General features: G+C 43.2%; 1 protein-coding gene across 2 annotated transcripts in view; it reads left to right on the top strand.

Annotated features, from left to right (window-relative positions):
* The window catches only part of MTA2 (metastasis associated 1 family member 2), a 521,443-nt gene extending 506,237 nt beyond the window's left edge, over nucleotides 1–15,206 (top strand). For both annotated transcript variants that reach the window (XM_085626074.1, XM_085626073.1), the window contains one exon: nucleotides 14,285–15,206. In XM_085626074.1, coding sequence (XP_085482200.1) covers nucleotides 14,285–14,341 — 57 coding nt within the window. In that variant the 3' untranslated portion in view covers nucleotides 14,342–15,206. The remainder of the gene's footprint in view (nucleotides 1–14,284) is intronic.
* Nucleotides 15,207–15,551: the final 345 nt, after the last annotated feature.

Here is a 15,551-nt window from a genome sequence, read left to right as displayed (position 1 = left end):
CTTCCTAATCCCCAAAAGACGGTTCTTTACAGCTAATCTTAGATCTCAGGCCTTTAACCATAAACATGCAATCAGAACACTTCCATATGGTCACACTTCAACAGGTGCTTCCGCTCTTACAGCAAGGCGACTTTGTCAACACTGGACTTGAAGGATGCATACTTTCACATTCCTATTCACCTAGCACATTGTAAATATTTTAGAGTTGTGATAGCAGGAAAGCACTATCAATTCAAAGTACTCCCATTCAGTCACTACTGCACCCAGAGTATTCACCAAACGTCTAGCAGTAGTAGCAGCTCATCTAAGACGACAAATTCATGTCTTCCCATATCTATGCAATTGGCTCATCAAAGCCAGCACACACCATAAGTGTTTACAGCACACTCAGATTATCATAAATCTTCATCAGTTGGGATTCACAGCTGCAGCCCTATCTAGTGGCTATGCTAAACACTCAGACAGGTTTAGCCTATCCCAGTGCAGCTAGGATTCACAATTTTCAAACACTGCTACCACAATTCCAAACCAATCCATATCCAACAGTCAGAACTTTCATGCAACTGCTAGGGATTATGGTATCCTGCATTGCCATAGTGCCTCATGCAAGATTAAACATGCTTCCTCTACAGGAATGCTTAGCACGTCAGTGGAATCAATCAAAGGGTCAGCTAAAAGATCTAGTGTTTGCAGAAAGCTGCACCCATCGCTGTCTGCAGTGATGAAACACTCAAAAGGTCAGTCCTTTATTGACCCTTTTCCATAGATTGTGCTCACAGCAGACTCATTCCTCACAGAGTGGGGTGCCCATCTACAACATCTAGAGATGGGGCAACCTCTTGCCCCCAACCAGACGCACAGCTGAACGCCTCCTTCTTTGGCGTATATGTACCCATTGAGTTCATCCTTGTAATCATTTGAATCTATATTAATCATCTTTTAACCTTCATTTTCTTTTTGCGATTTGAATCCACTTTCGGAAAATACTGCCTATTTTCAGGTTTCTAATATTCAAACTGTGCCCATCCAGGCCTCTTGAAAGAATACGAATGATGCAAAGTTCATCACCAGCAGTGTTTTATTAAAATCCCAATGCATTTCGGGCTGCGAAGCGCCCTTCATCAGGGGTCACTATGAATGATAATAAAAATAATTGCCAATTAATAATCTAAACACAGGTACACATTTTACATTATCTAAAGACACAAGCCAAAACTTTTTTGATTAAACACAGTTTCAAATTAACATTGCAACTCGATATTTTACACCAATGCAGTCGTTTGTCAGCACTCCTATCCCTGTTATATTGTTTGCTTAATGAGCCAATATCTCCACTAAACCATGTCACTAGGTTTTTACCTCCCTTCGTTTGTAAATATCACTTCATTCCCAAACTACCCTCATTCCTGTTTATCTTTCTTGATGCTTTCCTCACTACACTCCCACCCGTTTCTTTTGAAACATTAAGGTCATCATCTGTTTTACAACATCCATAATAAACCTTTACAGTACTCCGTTTCTCATCGTTAATGTCTCTCTGTTTTCAACCCCAACCCACTGATTCCAGCACCTCCGGGTAATCATGTGTTTAGTGAAAGCATCATAAACCCTTCACTTTCATGCCCCTCTGACCTTTACATTTTCCACTCGTGTCTCACATTACTCTGATAACAACGTTCACTTATTAGGCAGTATTTTCCAAAAGTGAATTCAAATCTCAAAAAGAAAATGAATGTTAAAAGATGATGAATATAGATTCAAATGATTACATGGATGAACTCAATGGGTACATATGCGCCAAAGAAGGAGGCGTTCAGCTGTGCGTCTGGTTGGGGGCAAGAGGTTGCCCCATCTCTAGTAATTGTTGTTTTTCCAGTGGCTTTTGGGCATGCCACTTTACCAGTCTGCACGCATTCTTGGAATACTTGGATAAACTTTGCAAATCATTGATTACAAGGTGTGCATCCCAACCTCCTCAACTGAATGGCCATCTACAACATCTAACAGTACAGGCCTCTGGGACCCCAAACACTAAAATCTCCACACCAACCACCTAGATCTTCTAGCTGTTCATCTAGCGCTAAAAGCATTTCTTTCTCACCTGATAGGGAAAGTTGTCCTAGTCTGGATGGACAATATGACAGCTATGTACTATGTACAAAAACAGTGGCACACTCTTAACAGTTCTCATGCCTTTGCCGATGTCAATAGGATGCGGCAACAAGTCCATGAGTGGGAATTCCACCCCCAAGTCCTCCTCCCATACTTCCACAAATGGGAGTTTCCACCAATAGATCTCTTTGCAACAGCAGAGAACTCGAAATGCCCAAACTTTCCCTCCAGGTTCCCACACCCTCTATCCAAAGACAATTCCCTATGGATGAACTGGTCAGGGATATTTGCTTACGCCTTTCTGCCTCTCCCTCTTCTTCCATTTCTGGTTTGGAAGCTCTGGCAAACATCTCACCCTTATTGTAGTGGCTCCCACATGTGCTCGTCAACTATGGTTCACCACACTACTGGAACTCTTAGTAATTCCACACCGGAAGCTTCACATCCCCCCCAAACCTTCTCACCCACAACCATGGAGAAATCAGACATCCAAACCCCAGGGACCTTAACCTAGCGTTATGGCTCCTGAAGTAATAGAGTTTGCGTACCTAAATCTACCACCAGATTGCATGACCATTCTTTAAGAAGCAAGGAAACCTACCACTAGAGCGTGCTATCCAGCAAATTGGAAAATGTTTGTTATATATTGTAATAACCAGACAATTGAACCTCTACATGCTTCTATACAACAAATCATTTGTTATCCATTGCATCTACAACATGCTGGGCCTGCCTACACATCCATACGCCTACTCCTTGCAGCTGTGGCTGCATATCTTCAAAACAGACAACCCTTATCTCTATTCAGAGTTCCAGTAATTAAAGCCTTTATGGAAAGCCTTAAGAATGATGCCACCAAAAGTTCCCCCTGCATGAAACCTTAATGTTATTCTAACCAGACTTATGGGTCAACCTTTTGAGCCATTGCACAATTGCCCACTGCAACTCCTTTCTTGGAAGGTTGCTTTCTCAATTGCTATCACTTCACTAAGATGTGTCAGTGAGCTTCATTTTTTTGTTTAAATATCTTTATTGGTCTTTTCTCTTTGTTTTTGTGTCTTAAATTGCATAACAGTTCAGGAGTATCTGAGACACAATCCAGACATATACAAAGCAACTTAGTAAGAATACTGTTCATATCAACCATGTATTACAGAAGTGGAATTACAATACACAGTGATGCACACGTTTCTCCAAAAGGCTTTTGCTGGTAAATCGTTGTGTGCTACTTCCTGTTGCTGCACTGCATTTCCCAATCATCATACGATATCGCTTGTGCAACATAACACAGCTAGTTTTAACCAATCAGTTGTTACCTGGCGTACATAGCCTTAGCGTACACAAGAGATATAGATGCATGCCCGTTTAAGTACTCCACTGAGGTGCTTGTGCAAAGAAAAAGGGAAAAGGATAAAGGAATGTGCCAATAAGACACATACCATCCAAACTGCAAAAATCCAACAACAGAATAAAGATACTGACATCGAAAAAGCACAAATGGAAGATACATAGCAAGACTGGGCATAGAAAGGTGCATCTTGTACATGTCAATATGGTGGCTCGCCAGGGTGGGACCTAGACTCATGCGAGTGTTAAAAGGCACTGCCGTGTAAGTGGCTGGTCAGGGGCTAGGGGAGTCTCCCATAGCGGGCTTGGGCCACAGGTGGATTACACAATGGTTTGCGATGCTGACTGCAAATATCACACCCCTTGTAACTCGGGATCCCTAATGTACGAGTTACATATTGGCTGGCTGGGCATCATCGTCCTCCCCATCTCCTTCGTTCACGTGTCAGTGAGCTTCATGCACTAATCTAGGAAGAACCATTATTCCAACTCTATAGAGACAGAGTGGTTCTTCGCACTAACACAAAGTTCCTTCCAAAAGTAGTCTCTGCGTTTCATATTAACCAATCAGTTGAGTTGCTTGTTTCCTTACCTCAACCTGATTCTATAGCATAAAGAGCTCTACATACATTAGATGTCAAAAGAGCATGATATTGATAGAACAAAATATTTCTGCAAAACGTTTTGTTGCCCTTGCTCCCCTGTGAGAAAGTGCCCCCTTTCTGAATGGTTGCCCCCACTTTTTGCTGAGTTGCTGAAGTGTTTTGACTGAGTGTGCCCTGGGATCCTGCTAATCGGGTACCCAGGGTCTAGTTTCTTTCCCTAAAACCAAATAACAATAATGGTTGTGGCTCTAATCAGTAAGGCTGAGCACTTTTAGCAAAAAGAAAAAACTGTCTGCCAATACTGATAAACAATTTCACTTTGTAATCAAGAACCGGCACGAGAACACTAAATCAAGCCACGCCAACACTAATCAATAGTATTTATTAGAAGAACATCTTTTTGTTCATTTGAATTTTTTATCCAAAAATATTTTTTACACAAAGATATACAGTAAAACCACAACAAATTTTACCTTCAACTAAACAAAATGCAAAGAGATTTAAGACAATGTCCTGCCAACAATTTGGCATATCTCACCATTCACATTCATACTTGATCATTCATACAACAATCCCCATTCATCCTACACACAATCACATGCCGACTCCTTGGTTCCCTGACTATATTTTCAACTTGATGGACCAAAGACCTAAAACCAAACCGAGATAATTTCCCAACTAATTCAGGTGTGCATGAATCCCCACTAATAGTAATTTATAGTTCAAAGCAAAGGTTGTTTCAAAATGCATAACTACAACCAAATTTAAACAATTCTTTGGTATATCAGAAAAGGGGAGGGTCTACCCGTTTCAAACCCACTGTTTTAAGGGGTTCTCTTCAGGACCAAGATACTGTGAGAAAAAGAAAAAAAAGAATTTACGTTAAAAATGACTGAGCGACCTAAATCGCAACTCCCTTGTTTGTACGCCTCAAGAAAAAACATCTTACCGATTCAACGCTCACCAATGAGTCAAATAAAAAAGTTCTCTAGTGAAGAAACACTACAGAGAAAAAACAGATGGAAATAAGAGAAAAGAATCTGTCGGCACCATACTCAATTAGTCATTAGATTGAATTAAAAATATGGTTTGAGAGAAACACTGTCATTGACAAGAAGGTTTGTGGTATCGGTAGAGGCGAAGCCTCTGTTTGCTTGTATCTCTCGTTTTCAATTAAGCCATTTTTTGTGGCGTGCCCGGAGCTGAAATGAAAGGCACAAGCGACTAAAGTATGCATGTGAGGACAGATTATATAGTTGTATAAAGTTAACGTCTCCAATTGGAAGACAACATACCTGCCGTAATCCTTGAGTGGATTCAGAGATTTCTGGACTGCGCCTGACCTGTGGGTAGTTTTCTTTGTATAAAACGCTGTTTCTAAAAAGAAACGCAGGCCGAGTTAGTTAAGGGGTTGAAAGGGAACCCAGTACTTGGCAAAATATCATCCGCGTGTCGCGCTGCCTACCTGCTCCGTGGCGGCTGCGGTATTATTCTCAAGAAAATTCTCGGCAAAATGCCTAGATCACCAGCTATGCTTTCATTTAATCGCCAATAGCGCTTCCTTGTTCTACCCGCTTGGTATTCTGGGAAAGCTCTGGCCTTAGGTTTATGGGAATTGTAGTCCTTTGCAAAGTTAAAGTGCGATAAACTAATAGCGCGATGTATTAGTTATCAAAGTGGGGAAAACCGCAAGAACACATACACGATGTTACTGAAGGCTTGATCAGACGGCTCCTTACAGTTTGTATATTTCTGATAATTCATTCAAACCTGAAACTGCAGTGTCAAATTTTAAGATAAGCATTGCTTCCCGCTGCGATCATTTTAAATCTAAATCCCCTCCTCTAGGGTCACACTACTTTTGAAATAACCGTCCAGTGTAAATCTTTCTGTATGTGTTTTTTTGTTCCAATGATTGACCAGTGGAGCAGTCTCAACATTCTTTCTAATTCGAGACTTATGTTGAGTTATTCTTTGACAAACCTCTTGGTTCGTTTTTCCTATATACAACATTGGACACGGACATACAATCCCATAAATGACGTATTTGGTCTTGCAATTTGAGAGGCCGCCCAGAAGGTGTGCCCACCTCTGCCAACTCCACCCCTCAGATGTGGGAGGCGAGGTGAAGCCCTCTCTTCAGTGCCCGCCGTCTTGCAGATGGCAGGCACTCACCAATCAGGAAAAGGGATTGTGCTCACTCCCCCACGTGGTGTGAGCACACGGGTGTAGTCACACTAAGGTCAGTGTCAGCCCATTGGCTACTGACCTCAAGACTCCTAATACACCCCCTAAATACAGTATTTAGGGGGCAGCCCTGAACCAAGCAAGCAGATTCCCGCAACCTAAGAAGAAAAAAGGATGAAAGAAGACGCCCAGCAGAGGAGACTGCAGAGAACTGACTTGGTCCCGGCCCATTTGCAGTTTCCAGAGATCCTGCGCGAAATAAGTCTTGCCCTGCAGCCAGCGACCTCCAGAACCCTTCGGAGGACTGACTGCCTTTAACATAGACTGGATCTCCTGTGAACAGCAGCTCTGTTCAGAAGAAACACCAAAGAAAGACTCTGAGCCTGCTGAGGAAAAAGAAACCAGACGCCTGGAACCACCACTGCACCCGTCGCCTACGTCCTGAGTTCGAGTGGCCCACAGGTCCCAGCGAGGTCTTCCAGCGCTCCAGAGTCCGAGTCCACCGTGGGTTGACCCTCCAGGACTCCCGACGTCGCCTGCAGCCTCTGCATGGAGACCCCCACACTTATGTGTCATGCCTAATATTCAATAAAAAGAATTAAAATAAATAAATAAAGGGTGTAACTAGAGTGCATCCTTGACCCTGGGGGACCCCTGAGTCTACCCTCAGATCCTTAACTCCCACTACCAAATACTTACCTCAAAACCAATAAAACTATTTTCCTCCATAGAAACTTTTCCAAGAAAAACAGTCAATGTTATCCTAAGTGTGGAGTTTGAAAATCTAAAGAAATTCTTTAAAATTGTACTATTTAACCAAAACGATTTTACTTACCTGTTTACAGGAAATGTCCCAGTGTAGTATCCAGGTATACTACTCTTGAGTAAGAAAAGTAATCCAAAAATTACCTTACGTGGTATTTTACTGAAAAGCCCATTCTAGTCTATGTACTGTATTTTACAAAGTATTGCATTTCTCTGCAACCATCTTTTAAGTCAAAACAAAGTGCATATACAATTACAATTCAAACTGTTTACAAACTGCATTAGTACTGTAAAGTATTTGATCACCTGTGCCAGGCTTGCTTGGTTCTAGAAAATAAAATAACTAAAAGAATATTTTTATACAAAAACAATTGGTCTGAAGTTGTCTAAGTGTATGAATTAATTTGCTGACTGTGTACAAGAAAAGCTTAACACTGTCCTCTGATACTGCTCTATTGCTCGTCCACACTACCACAAATAGAGAGTGAGGTGCTATCTAGCTTTACCTCTGCCTATCTTTGGGGTTCCAATGGACTCTGTACCCACTGTACCTCCCTTTGGTATAGTATATACAGACACCCACAGTCCAAAGGCAATGCACTATGGATCAATTGGTCAGTGATATTTGCTTATGCATTTCCTCCTCTCCCCTTGCTTCCATCTGTAATTCACAAACTGACACTCATCCCAGTTGCTCCCACATGAGCCAGGCAACCATGGTATACAACACTACTAGAGTTGTCTAGTCCCACTTCAACTGCTATCTAACAGGCAAGACCTCACTCAGAACCAAAGAGCAATAAGACACCCAAACCCCAGTTCTCTCAATCTTACAATTTGGCTCCTGAGGTTTTAGAATTACCACAAGAATGTATCGATATCTTAAAAGAAACCAGAAGACCAACAACAAGGGCATGTTATGCAGCAAAGTCTAAACTCTTTTACTTCCATAAAAATACATCTTACAGCGTTAGCTGCATACCTTCAAAATGGAGAACAAACTTATATATTCAGAATCCCTGCAATTAAAGCTTTTCTACAAGGCCTTAAGAGTCATTCCACCTAGAGCTCCACCCACACAAGTGTGGAATCTTAATAGTGTGCTAACAAGGTTAATGGGTTCTCCGTCTGAACCATTACGCACATGTCCACTACAATTTTTGTCTTGGAAACTTCCTTTTCTGATTGCAATTACTTCACTCAAACCAGTGGGAGAAATTCAAGCACCAACTCTAGAGCAGTGTTGCTCAAAGTACGGCCGGGGGTTGCTTGTGGCCCCCCCTGACCTTTTCATGCAGCCCCAAGGTCAACAGCAACCCTGGGTCTCGACTGAGAATGAACACCAAGAACATGCTAAATAAACAGGCATGCATTTATTTATTTCAAGGTCAATTTAAGTTTAAGAAATAAAGGAGCTAAATTGTCCTTCACAGCTTAAATTTAGAAACATGTTTATTTTTAAAGACATCTTGCAGCAGAAGTTTAAAATATGATCAAGTCTGTTCAAATTTCCAAAAGTGTATATCATTAGCATACAGAACCATTTTGCCTTAGTATATCAGATTATATTGAGAAATGTATATAAGTGATAGTTTTCAAACATGAATTTAGAAACTTTCATTCTCCACCTCCACACCCTGACAACAATGCCAATAGTGAACTTACGTGCACTCTTTGGGAGGCCTTGGTTTATATTTTACTTGAACAATATTATGCTTTATTTAGTCAAACACAGCAATAGGTTTTATACAGCACAAATGTATTTTGAGATCCTCATACGTGATAGTGAAAATGGAGGGAAAGTGAAATAAAACCATTGCCTATGATCACACAATTCAGTTCAGTGGAGAAGCTGGAATTAATGCCACGTTTTTGGTTTCATATTGTGCAGTTCATACACTAGATGTATATGTTTCACTTCCCCTACACCCACTTTATTGCCAGTCCCCCCCGAACACCCGACCATCAACCTGCTGGAATTAATGCGACCCTCGTTCACATCACAGACCAAGCTTGGTGGCCCCTGGGAAAATGTTTTACCCATGCCCTAGAGGAACCATTTTTCCGAGTACATAAGGACAAAGTAGTTTTAAGAACTAATCCTAAATTCCTACTTAAGGTAGTATCGCCATGTCACATGGTTCAATCCATCGAATTGCCTGTATTTTTTCCTCAACCAGACTCCGTGTCAGAACATTCCACACATTAAATGTCAAAAGAGCACTAATGTACTATATAGATAGAACACAATCCTTGCGGAAAACTCAACTATTTGGGGCATTCGCCAAACTGCATAAACTTAAAGCAATTTCCAAATCCGGTATTGCACGTTGGATAGTAAAATGTATCCAAACCTGCTATGCTAAAGCCAAAAGATCCCTCCAAAAGCCGATTCTACATGCTAAAAAGTGGCTTTTATGGCATTTCTAGGCAATATTTCAATAGCTGACATGCGTAAAGCCGCTATATCGACTGCAGCACCTACATGCACAAAGCATTTCCGTTTAGATGTTATGGCACGACAGCAAGCAAATGTTGGGCAAGCAGTACTACGTACATTATTTTTAAAAAAGTGCACCGGGCACAAGTTAGTCACCGCTTATAAAGATAACTGCTTTTTAGTGTATGCTAAGCATTTATATCTACAGCCACACATGCCATAAAATGGTGAATGTTACCCTGTAAGCATCTATTAGTGGCATGTCTTGCTGTAGATTCACATGCACCCACCCTCCTCCCCTGTGACATGTGCTCCTTGCATTTATATACATCATACATTACATGGTCATCTATATAGGATACACTATCCTTTCACTCCATCCTCACCCACCAAGCAGAAAACAGCTAACAATGGAGTCGATGACCATGTTGTGAGAAAGTGGCTCTGTATATACTGTTCCTTAATAGGTACAGGGTGGATAGAGTCCACAGACCCCAAGGGTTTAACAGAGGTTAAAGTTAGATATAACCTTACTCTCTAAAGTGGTAGCCTGGACGAGCAGTAAGGCAGTATCAGAGGACCGTGTAAAGCGTTTGTTGTACACACTCAGTCAGCAAATGGTTCCACACACTCAATAACTGAACTCTAGGCCAATGGTTTATATATAAAAAATATATGCTTGTTTTATTTTAGAACCAACACTTGGAATTAAAATATACTTTCTCGACAGGAGATGTTTCATATAAATACTTTTCTATATGCAATGGGCTTTAGTAAAAAGTTACAAGTAGTTGCAGTAGGCAATTCTATTTCTAAACACAACAATACATTGAGCTCAATGATAAATTCAAGTTATTTGCAACAGATTACTTTTTAGCTTACTTTTGTAATTCCAGGCCTGGATCCTAGATTCAGTCCTGGGTCAGTTCGCAGAATCAAGTGATGAAAGTCGATTTAAATACTGTAATGATTTTTAACTAATGTTTAGCTATTTTAAAAGTTGAAAATATTTCAGAGAAAACAACCAATGATTCCCTATGGAAGAAAATGCAGGTTACAGGTACGGTACGTTCTCGTTACTTTTGTAATCCAGTACTGGTTGCCTAGACTCAGTACTGGGACCTTTATCCAAAACAGGTAAGCAATTACGTTTTCAGATATTATACGATTTTTGAAGAATATTTAAAGATTGCAGAAATCGACACTTAGAAGAAATTTCACAGAAAAGCAGACAATGGTTTCCTATGGAAGAAAATTGGGTTAAGGGTAAGTACAGTTGTAGAGATTTTTCATAGTCCGTGCTGGGCACCAAGATCCAGCACTGGGAGTTCACCTAGGAACAGGTGAGTAAATTCGTTTTTGCCACTTGGCTGATTTTTGGTGAATATTTGAAGATTTGAAAAGTCCACACTTAAAAGAATTTTCAAGAAAAAGCCAGTCCATGTTACCCTATGAGGAAAATGAAGTAAGCGGTTTAAAGGGTAAGTACTCGACTGGCAGAGTTGAAGTTCTGGGCATAGACTTAGGGGTCCCCCAGTGTCAGGTAGGTACAGTTAGTTCACCCTCGGCGGTTTCAGGACGGCCGGGTGCAGAGAGAGTTAGGCCCAATGTTATCCTATGAGGGATAGGGGGGCCTTGGTTGGTGGCTGCTGTCTGGCAAGCCACACGGCTGTGGGAGCTGGGCTCCTGGTCACTTACTCAGGGCAAGTGGGGAAGTAGGTTAGAGTAGAGTTTTCACTGCCAGGGCCACTCGGGCGGCTGGGTGCAGGGTGCTTTTGAGCCGTCGGGCGCTCAATTGATTTCTATGGGAAATCTCCGGTTTGGAAAAAGACTGCAGGCTCGGGGACGAGGACTCTTCAGGTGCCACCACCACTTCGAAAGGTAAGTTGGGTAGAGTTGAAGGATAGGTAGGTACCCCGGGATTGGGCACAGAGGGCCGTGGGGCGCCGGGTGCAGGGGTGCCTTTTGGTGTCGGGAAATCTTACCCTCTCTTGATCGCGGTTGGGGTGTCACTCTGTTCTGAGGCTGCAGGCTTCTCCAGGATTGTCGAGGGGGGTCCTTGGGTGCCGGACTCGGGGTCACAGTCACCGTGGGGTCGTCCTCGTGGTTTTAGTTCACTCCGGCACCGGCCAGGCTTGGCGGGTGCAGAGTGGGCTGGGATCACGGTTCCGGGCTGCTGCCAGGGGTGAAAGGTAGGTTCTGAGTAGAGCCTCTACTCATGGGAGTCCCAGGGAATCAGAGTTCAAAGGTAGCCAGGTCCTCCGGGGTTTCTGAGGTTGCTGGCCACAAGAGATGCCGCGCTGGAGCAGGAGCAGTGTCGACAGGCCGGTAGGGCTGGGGCCAAAGCAGTTGGTGTCTTCCTCTTTTTAGCAGCTGCAGGGCAGGTCTTTGTTCTTCTTGCTCTTCTTGTAGTTTCGAATCTGGGATCTGGGGAAGGAAGGTTCAGGGTGCCCCTAAATACTAGATTTAGGGGCGTTACAGGTAGGTGAAGGGCAGGGACCAATGGGTCCCTGTCCTGGGGTGAGTACACCCCCTATCCTGCCTCTCTCCTGGGGGAGGGGGGCAGTAGCCTAATCCTGACTAGGTAGGGCTTCCCATCTTCAAGATGGCGAGAGCCCGGGGATGTGCTTCACCTTGCCTCCCCCACCTGAGGGGTGGGGTTGGCAGGCTGGCACATTCCTTGTCCTTATTTGGGATTTCCGGCCAAGCTTCCCGCCAGAGTGGGGGGTTGCAGTGGCCTGGGGAAACTCACAGAGGCGGCATGCCTTTGAAGCTTCCCCCTGCCCATCCTGAGGGAGGAGATTTAGCATCTCACACAGGATGTGCATTGTTGCAGGCCCAGGAGAGCAGGGGCTCTCCTACCCAGGGGTCCAGCAACATGTCTGGTGTGTGGCAGCCTAGGCAGCCTCAGCACAGACGTGGATTGTAGGTTAGGTTTTAGGGGGCATCTCTAAGATGCCCTCTGGGGTGCTTGGCACATTAAATCCCACACTGGCATCAGTGTGGGTTTAATGTGCTGAGAAGTTTGATACCAAGCTTCTCAGTCTTCAGGGCTGCCTTTATGGTGCTGTGGAGTTCGTGTTTGACGAGCTCCCAGCACCATGTATTCTTAAAGGGCAGCGCTGCACTTACAGAGCCCAGGAATGGACCTGGGTACTGTAGGGGCACAGGGCTCCTGCTCCTGTGCCCACACCATTGGCATAGGGCACCCAGCTAGAGGGGTGGTCGATGTATGCCATGGCAGTGTAGGTGTGGGCATGGCACACAGGGATGTGTGCCATGTCGACTTTGTTTTGTCTTGTACCCAGACACTCAGCCTGCAAGAGCAGTGTGTGTGTGTTGGGGTACAGGGCCTGTAAGGGTGGCACAATAAGTGCTGCAGCGTATAGAGGCCTTCCCTGGTCACAAGGCCCTGAGTACCTAGGGTACCATTTACCAGGGGCTGACATGTGGCCAGGGTTTGCCAATTTGGGTTTTGTCTGTTAGGCAGTTTTTAGGGAAAGTACACAGGCCCTGGGCACCTGATTGGCCGGAACCCAGGGCACAACAAGGAAAAGTGCATCAGCTATTAGGCAAAAAAAAGGGGGTTACTGCAACAAAAACCCACTTTCCTACACATGTGCAGTACAAGCAAGAGGTGACTGTGCAGTACAAGCAAGAGGAGGAGTCCCTATACCTTGTGACTCGAAAGACCTCTTCGAAGAAATGAAACTTAACACTTATGAGCCCAACACTAGATGGCTTACTTATGCTAAGCATGTGTATCTACAGCCTCACGCCATCAAACGCACATATATACACACACATTTATTAAGGATCTGTTCTTTGCATTTAGTGCTGTAGATTTAGACTTGTGCATACTCCTGCCATCTAGTTTTGGGCTCTGACGCGAACAGCTAGTTTTTGTTAGAAGAAGTCATTTCGAGTCACGCGGTATAGTGACACCACCTATCGCCGGTAAAGTGCATGGGCATCTGCACCATTGTGAATTTTTTCTCAGCCTTCTGGTTCAGACTCTCTCAGTGAGCTCCTTTTTAAAGCCGCGTGTTCTCATCGGGCCCGTGGATCCGTTACTCGTCTGTTGCCTCTTAAATCTCGCCTACTCTTCGAAGATGAAACAACTTGGACACTTTTGAGCCCAACACTAGATGGCGGACTTATGGTAAGCATGTGAATCTACAGCACTACATGCCACAAACAGATGCTTACAGGGTACACTAACATTCACCATAGATAGATAAATAGATAGATCGATAGAGAGATATACACACACCTATTTTAATCAACCTGCCAATTTCAGGTTGGTGTTAGTCATCGCTGAATAATTGGTTACTGGGCAATCTAATCATGAAGTGGACATTTTTTATAATCACAAGTGAAACCCTCATGTCCGAATAAGGTGCTGAATCTTCTTGAAATTCTGAGCAGTGAAATGTCAATCTATTTCACGGGCTTAAACAAAAATGGAGGGCCCATCATGTGGATGGTTGCGCAAACATTTTCTTTCAAACATTCTGAAGAGCTGTGTTTCAGGCAAATATGTGAACAGCCTTTAACTAGAGAAAACCCGCATGCCTTACGAACATCATTACAGGCAAGTAACATTTCTTCTATCTATAGAATGTTGCATCATTTTTCCATAAGACTGGATATTAAAAAAATATATTTGGTTTTTATTTGTCAATAGCTTATTATGTTCCTCAAATCCTACATGAGGAATGGCTTACTACATTGTGATATTGCTATCTGGGGGACTCTGTCTCATATAATTGCATGAATTTCCCTGTTTTTCCGTAAGACACTATCTTATACGAATTCTTTTTTCCAGGGCTCTGCGAAAAGCTCTTACCCATATAGAGATGCGTCGAGCAGCACGGAGGCCTAACTTGGCACTGAAGGTGAAGTCGACCATCCCCTTGAGGCCAACACCTCCACTGCCACTCGTGCCCCTTGCACACTTGGCCAACACCTGTGAGCCCATTGTGTTGGAGGACTAATCTATGGCAGACATTTTTTAATATTTATCTATGGAAGAATGAGACAATTGGATCACCAGACTTCATGTGCAGTTTGCAGGCTTTGTTCTCTGTGCCTCTGTAATGCCCATTCTTGTCCTTGCAAGGAAAAGAAGACTTTCCCTCCTATCAGGAAAGAGATTCCCTTATCCCCCCCCCCCCCCCCCCCCCTTTTGTTTCCAGTCCTGAATTCCTTCTTCCCCATTTTAGTCCTTGACTCCCTTTCCTGTCCAGCCTTTGCACAACTGGAGTGAACCTACATCTCCATGGTGAATCTTGGGACAGAGAAGACTGGACGATCAGCTGCATGCTGAGATGAAGCTTGGTATGGCTACAGATTGCGATCCTGAAATCAAGCATATCTGAGTGTTACTGCGTCATCCAGTAGGTCTTCCCTCAAAGGAGGAGATGTAGTGACTTATCCGGAGAACCTTCTGTGTGATACACACGCCTCTTCCAATCACCTACTCATTTTTGGTATTGTTTAGCAGTTTTTTTCTTTTAACGTTCCCTTCTATGATGGTGTTGGATGCTGTTTCCTGTAGTTGGACTGTCCGCCCCTACAGAGCAGCGTGCAGAGGACCCTGCAGAATGACCACAGCCTGCATTTCCAGAAGACATTTTTGTACAAGGAATACCTGAAAAATAATACCCAACAAGTTTTTAAAAAAATAATTGGATTCTGTAACCAGTTTTATCTAGTGCAGAATAAAATAAAGACCAATTTTTTCTTCACTAGTGCTTAATAGCTGCCCAGCTTTTCTTGCCTATTACTTACATTTCCTTCCTATTTCTTCTCTAGCTAAATCTCCTTCCACTGCCTCCTCTTTTCCTTTATTTATCACAGAGACTTTGGCTGTCATTTTGTTGTGGTAGAAGAACTGATGGTTCGGGTTACTTAACAGTGTGTAGAGCAGATGCTAAGAATCTGCCAACCAAATAGATTCTTTGCTACACTTTAGTCACAACCTGTAAATGATGTTCTGGGACCTTCATACGTTTATCAACCAAACGCCCTTTCAATCAAGGTTAAAAAAAAAGCATATTGTCTGCATGTATCAGTTAGGTGGTACTATTAAA

This window comes from Triturus cristatus, chromosome 9, assembly GCF_964204655.1.
Source record: "Triturus cristatus chromosome 9, aTriCri1.1, whole genome shotgun sequence".
NCBI lineage: Eukaryota > Metazoa > Chordata > Amphibia > Caudata > Salamandridae > Triturus > Triturus cristatus.
Note: the sequence above shows the minus strand (reverse complement) of the source record. Positions and strands in the feature narration are given on the sequence as shown.